Source organism: Taudactylus pleione, unplaced genomic scaffold (genome assembly GCF_031769625.1).
Source record: "Taudactylus pleione unplaced genomic scaffold, aTauple2 ptg000408l, whole genome shotgun sequence".
Lineage (NCBI taxonomy): Eukaryota > Metazoa > Chordata > Amphibia > Anura > Myobatrachidae > Taudactylus > Taudactylus pleione.
Genome location: NW_028284810.1, coordinates 9,717,541 through 9,723,540, shown reverse-complemented (window position 1 = coordinate 9,723,540; position 6,000 = coordinate 9,717,541). Strand labels below are relative to the sequence as shown.

The 6,000-nt window shown below is 40.1% G+C and overlaps 1 protein-coding gene across 1 annotated transcript; it reads right to left on the bottom strand.

Annotated features, from left to right (window-relative positions):
• Positions 1 to 274: 274 nt before the first annotated feature.
• On the bottom strand, positions 275 to 3,871 carry HELT (helt bHLH transcription factor). Its single transcript, XM_088446960.1, has 4 exons — positions 3,791 to 3,871; positions 3,580 to 3,684; positions 1,861 to 1,957; positions 275 to 1,147 (listed from the first exon to the last, which is right to left on the bottom strand). The coding sequence occupies exons 1-4, from the start codon at positions 3,860 to 3,862 to the stop codon at positions 663 to 665; spliced, it is 759 nt and encodes a 252-aa protein (XP_088303086.1). The 5' UTR covers positions 3,863 to 3,871; the 3' UTR covers positions 275 to 662.
• Between the last annotated feature and the right edge of the window lie 2,129 nt (positions 3,872 to 6,000).

The following is a 6,000-nucleotide window of genomic DNA, read 5'->3' as shown; positions in this document are numbered from 1 at the left end:
TACGCTCTGAGCAGAGCGCACGCTCTGAATGAGGGCCGCCCTCCATGAAAATGGAGCGTCCTCCTGGACGCTCGTATAGCTGTGGGTCACCACCCACAGGCTATACGAGCGTGCAGTTTGATGGCCGCGATGGTCTTGACCATCGCGACCATCAAAACTGCGAGCCGGAGCCTGCGGTTGAGGTTTTCAACCGCAAGCTCCGGAGTGATTTTTTCTCTATCAGAGCCAAAATCACTCCCACTGACATCACTAGTGATGTCAGTGGGCCGGCTTCTGATGGGAGGCGTTCCCGTGGGAATGCCCCCGTCAGGGAGGCACGCCCCCGGCACGCCTACCAAAGGGGGTGTGCTGTCAATCAACATCGACAGCACGCCCCCTTTGATCAGACACAACGAGTGAAGGACTTTCCTTCGCTCGTCGCGTCTGGCGCATGCACACGACGGAGCTCCCTCCGTCGTGCGCATGCTCAGTCCAGAACATCGACCCACTTGCGAGCGGACAGCCGCTCGCGAGTGGGTCTGAATCAGGCCGTTAGTCCTTAATTACAGTGGTACAATATGGGAAATAAAAGGCATTCTTATTACGGTGCAAACAGGTTTAGAGCCTTCCCCCATTACACATTTGAACATTGCTCAGGAATTGTAAGGAGCTGATTGTCAGCGTCACAGGACAGCTGGATGCTGTGCACTATTCATGCCGAAACTATTGGGATGGGAGTGTCCCAGTAGGTTGAGGTAATGTCTGTCCAGACTCTGCATCTGGGACAAGAAGCTGCTATGTTGGGACTGCTGTGGTGGTGTGCATGGCAGAGGCATGGTGGTTGGCCCTGTGAGATAATTCAGTGTGGGGCTTCTGGTCGTGCCATGCCATGAGAAGGAACCGCCTGAATTCTGTGTAAAAGTAGAGTCACTTGGGCTTGGGTACTCAGGTGGAGAGGAGTGCAGCTGACATGACATGTCCACCTCCTGCAGTGAGCTAAAGAGAGGCTCTGTGGTCAGGTGTGCTTTAGACTGGAGGAAGGCAACAATTCGAGCATACTTGGTGTCCTTGGTCTCCATCCTCTCTACTGTGGTCAGGTAGTGTACAAGGTTTTTCATACACTCGTGATAGCCATAGTGGAAATAATTGGCAAACTCAGAGAGTAGATCTGTAGGGAGGCAATTATATAAATGAATGTCTGACAGATAAGGTAACACTTATTCATACTAACAATTATTTGGCAGGTTTAACTATGGCACAGGATGTCACTATTCACCCCTAAGATATATATGTATAACACATCATGAGTATCCTAATTAAAGATGACCTGCATTGTGACTCAGCAGAATGGTATATGGTAATTGTTATTTAGGCTTCATAACAAATAATATTAGCATTTTATATAATGATTATCGATATTTTCCACTATGAAATCTAAATGACATAACAGAAAATTAAATAACTTGAACAATCTGAAATTGGAACTTTCATTTATGGGTGTCCAGAACCGTAGCAGGGCGCAAAAGGCTGGCATCACCCGCCCCTGGCACCGGTCAACACCCCTTGTTACAACTCTGTGGGTTTCACATTATATTATTTAGTATTGAAATTATTTATATTGGCAAATTGTGTCAGAAGGCTGATTTCCCTATACAAAGCTAAATGTTTCTGCTACAATATATAACAAATATTAGAACATACTGTATAGGGGCCTATTCATCATCACTTAATTTTTACAAAAGGAGGTGAAAATGCAAATTGTAAAATTTACGTTATCGGACCATTCATAATTAACATCATGAATAGGCCTCATAATCTGTATATTATTTTAAAATTATATGTTATCCAGATTGAGATGATAATCAGGCAGCAGTATCTCACCTTTATCTCGGCCCCTAGGAAAATCAGCTGCATGTAATGCTCTCAGGTATTGTACTGTCATTTCCAAAATTTCAGCCTTTTCCAGTTTACCAGAGTTCTAAAATTGAGATTAAGTTTATTATAAGTATTCATCTTTGAGGCACCTCCAAATTTTGATTGTAAGAAAAGTAATAAAAAACAGTATTCATCATTTAGCTCATTCACAAAATACATACGATTGCTGAATATATATAATATAATATATATATATGAAATTTAAAAAAAATTAAGAATAGGACATTGTTGATTAAATTAAATATGACAGTATACATAAAATTATATTACAATGATAAAATAGACAGTGTGGATGAAGTAACAAAGTATTGATAAAATAAGCCAGGGTAGATGAAATAACATGGTATAGATAAAATAAGCCAGGGTGGATGAAATAAGATGATATAGATAAAATAAGCCAGTGTGGATGAAATAAGATGGTATAGATAAAATAAGCCAGTGTGGATGAAATAAGATGATACAGATAAAATAAACCAGTGTGGATTAAATAAAATTATATAGATAAAATAAGACAATGTGAATTAAATATAATGAATGACATAAATGAATAAAAACAGTGTGGATGAAATAAATTTAATGATACAGATTAAATAAGACAGTGTGGATGAAATAAGATGATACAGATAAAATGAGACAGTGTGGATGAAATAAGATGATATACACTGTAGATAAAATAAAACAGTGTGGATGAAATAAGATGATATACACTGTAGATAAAATAAAACAGTGTGGATGAAATAAGATAATATAGATCAATTAAGACAGTGTGGATGAAATAAGATGATATAGATCAATTAAGACAGTGTGAATGAAATAAGATGATATACACTGTAGATAAAATAAACTGTGGATGAAATAAGATTATATAGATAAAATAAGACAGTGTGGATTAAATAAGATTATATACACTAGATAAAATAAGACGGTGTGGATAAAATAAGATGATATACACTAGATAAAATAAGACTGTGTGGATAAAATAAGATGATATACACTGTAGATAAAATAAAACCGTGTGGATAAAATAAGATAATATAGATAAAATAAGACAGTGTGTATGAAATAAGATTATATACACTAGACAGAATAAACAGTGTGGATGAAATAAGATGATATAGATCAATTAAGACAGTGTGGATGAAATAAGATGATATACACTAGATAAAATAAGACTGGATTAAATAAGATGCTATACTGTAGATAAAATAAGACAGTGTTGATAAAAAAAAGTTTGTAATGATAAAATAAGATGGTGTGGATGAAATAACACAGTATGATGAAATACAGTAACAGTGTGGGTGAGATAGCATAGTATGGATGAGGTAGCAGAGTGCTGATAAAATAAGGCTGGATAAAGTATTGCTGTGTTGCAAAAATCAGATTGTACAGTATGGATGAAATTGCGAGAGATAACAGTGTAGATGAAGTATCAGAGTGTTAATGAGAAACGTTTGAAAGAGGTAGCAGAATGTGGAAGAGGTAGCAGAGTGTTCAAGAAGTAACATATTGTGGCTGAAGTAGCACAGAGCCTGTGGATGGAGTAGCAGAGTGTTTGGATGAGGCAGCATAGAGAGAGTGAGGATGAGGCAGCATAGAGAGAGTGAGGATGAGGTATCACGGAAGCCAGTGTGGGCAGAGTAGGGCAGTGGATGGGTGCGCACAGACCTGCTTGGCCAGCGCCATGGGCACAGTCTTTCCCAGCTCACTGAGGCAGCGGTTGATCCTGTCCCGTCTTCTCTTCTCTATCACCTTGTGGGAGACCGGAGTCCTCTGTGAATACACACATGACACATGATATATGTAAATACTGTCAGTATGGAGGAGAGTGAGCGGCTGCTGGTACAGGCACTCCCCGGCCGCTCGTAAAGTAACTCACCCTCCTCTCCTTGATTTTGGCTGAGCCTCTGAGGGGAAGCATGGAAGCCGATCCCATCACTGAGAAGTCCATGCTGCTGTGTGATGCAGATGGGGCTGTAGCGCTTCTCCCCCAGGGGCAGCGCTTATAAAGCGCCCACGCAGCAGCCCTGCGCATTCAGGAGGGGGGCAGATAATGGGGAGAGAGGGGGGTGACCAGCCTGTGTGCCGGGGCTGACAGCAGGGGGCAGCTCTCTTACTACACGCGTGGCTCTGGGAAAGGTGAGTGTGAGATGTAGAGGTGACAGGTGAGTGTGAGATGTAGAGGTGACAGGTGAGTGTGAGCTGTAGAGGTGACAGGTGAGTGAGGTGCTGGTGTGTGTACAGTGTGCCTGCACTCTGCTCCCAGCATCACACACCGTGCATGAGACTACAGTGTGAGCAGCCCAGGCACTGCCATGTGCAAGAAGATCACATTGGACTATACATATATATTTCATATTAATAAATAATATTGCTCTATTAATATGAATAAACATTAATTTAGACCCCTTATATTGTTAGTAAATAACAATGCCCTTATACTGTAATTATCAATATATTGGTGTCTATATAACGATTATATTTGTATTAAATGTACAGAGCCTCCTCATTTTCTGATTGGCATATAACGCATAAAACAAGCCGGGTCAGCTATATCTCCTCTGTCAGAACGACCTCAGTAAGTTTTTTTTAAGCACTTTTTTGACGGTTTGCAAAAACACTACTTTGGTGCTTTGTAATTTTGACATGTAAAATAATCATAATGGTGATGTATCTTGTGGTGGTTTTGTAGTGCTTTAATTACAGTTTTGCCTTTAATAAATGCGGTGGATGAAAAATTCCAAGAAAAAGACCAAAAACCAGTCGTTAACAGAAACTGCTCTTGAGTAAATTTCTCACTAAGGTTCATTTAGTTAGAAGAAAATTAACCAGAGCTCATGGAGAACATGTAAACTCCACACATATAGCATCCTGGTCAGAATCAAAGGCCCCAGCTCTGCGAAATACATGTACAGTAAAATACAGGCTTTTATGGTAACAATAAATAATGTGGTTATTTAGAACAGCCAGACACACTAGGGTGCAACCGCACAATTATGAACATGACATTTAAGGATCACAAATTAGAAGGTCCACAATGTGCACATTACCATAAGCAGCCCACATCCCTATTGATCATATAGTATTTTTAAACCACATTATTAAAACTGCCTGATTTCCTAAAGGGAAATGCAAAGGTAAATAACTAATTAAGTGCTGAAAACGGATGGCACTCAATAAATCGGCAATAAAAAGGTCGACAATGTCTAGGTAGACACCAAATGGTCGACAGCCAATAGGCCGACAGGCACAAAAGGTTGACACACAAAATGTCGACATGGATGAAGAGCGACAGTTACAAAAGGCCGACATGGTCAAAAGGTCCTAATTGGAATGTTAGACACAAAAATGGTCGACACTTTTTTTTTGTGTTTTTAGGGTTAGAGTTAGGCACTTATTGGAGGGTTAGACTGTAGAAAGGACGGTTAGGGTTATGCACCTACCCCGACGGTTAAGGGTCAGGTACTTACCAGAGGGTTAGGGTTAGGCACTAGTAGGGACAGTTAGTGTTAGGCACCAGGTGGGAGGGTTTATGGTAAGGGGAGGGTTAGAGTTAGGGTGAAGATTAAGGTTAGAAAAAAAAAACACGTAGCAACCACTTGTGTCAACCATTTCAATGGCTACCTTTTGATCATGTCGACTTTTTCCTCTGACTATATTCATCAATGTCGGCCTTCTGTGTGTCGACCTTTTGCACCTGTCTACCATTTGCTGTTGTTCTTTTGACTGTCTATATAACTAGTGTAGATCTTTTAATCCACACCCGCTGAAAACACCTGTGTTATGGACCAAGAACGTGTCTGTGATCCTTTTTGATGTCAGCGCTTTATAACAATATATGGCTACAATCTTTCCTTTAAGGGACATTCAGAATAATACTATTGATTTATTTGTTGAAATTTACATTTTGCTTTTAACTGACATTATATTGTTAAGCAGTCTTTCAAATCTGTAGATTTCTCTTGGTGACCAAAAAATACATCATTGCAGTGATGCACGTGGGTAAGTGTTTCTCATCCCCCGTGGTCCAGGAAGTATGCCCCTGTGAAAAATGACAGCTTATGAGATGCCATGATGGAAACCAATGGG

Bases quoted from the DNA above. Each gene is read 5' to 3' on its own strand.
- HELT (XM_088446960.1), bottom strand. From the start codon at position 3,862: ATGGACTTCTCAGTGATGGGATCGGCTTCCATGCTTCCCCTCAGAGGC. The intron at 3,685-3,790 runs GTGAGTTACTTT...GTGTATTCACAG, and splicing joins CCAAAATCAAGGAGAGGAGG to AGGACTCCGGTCTCCCACAA. The intron at 1,958-3,579 runs GTCTGTGCGCAC...TCTCAATTTTAG, and splicing joins CCATGGCGCTGGCCAAGCAG to AACTCTGGTAAACTGGAAAA.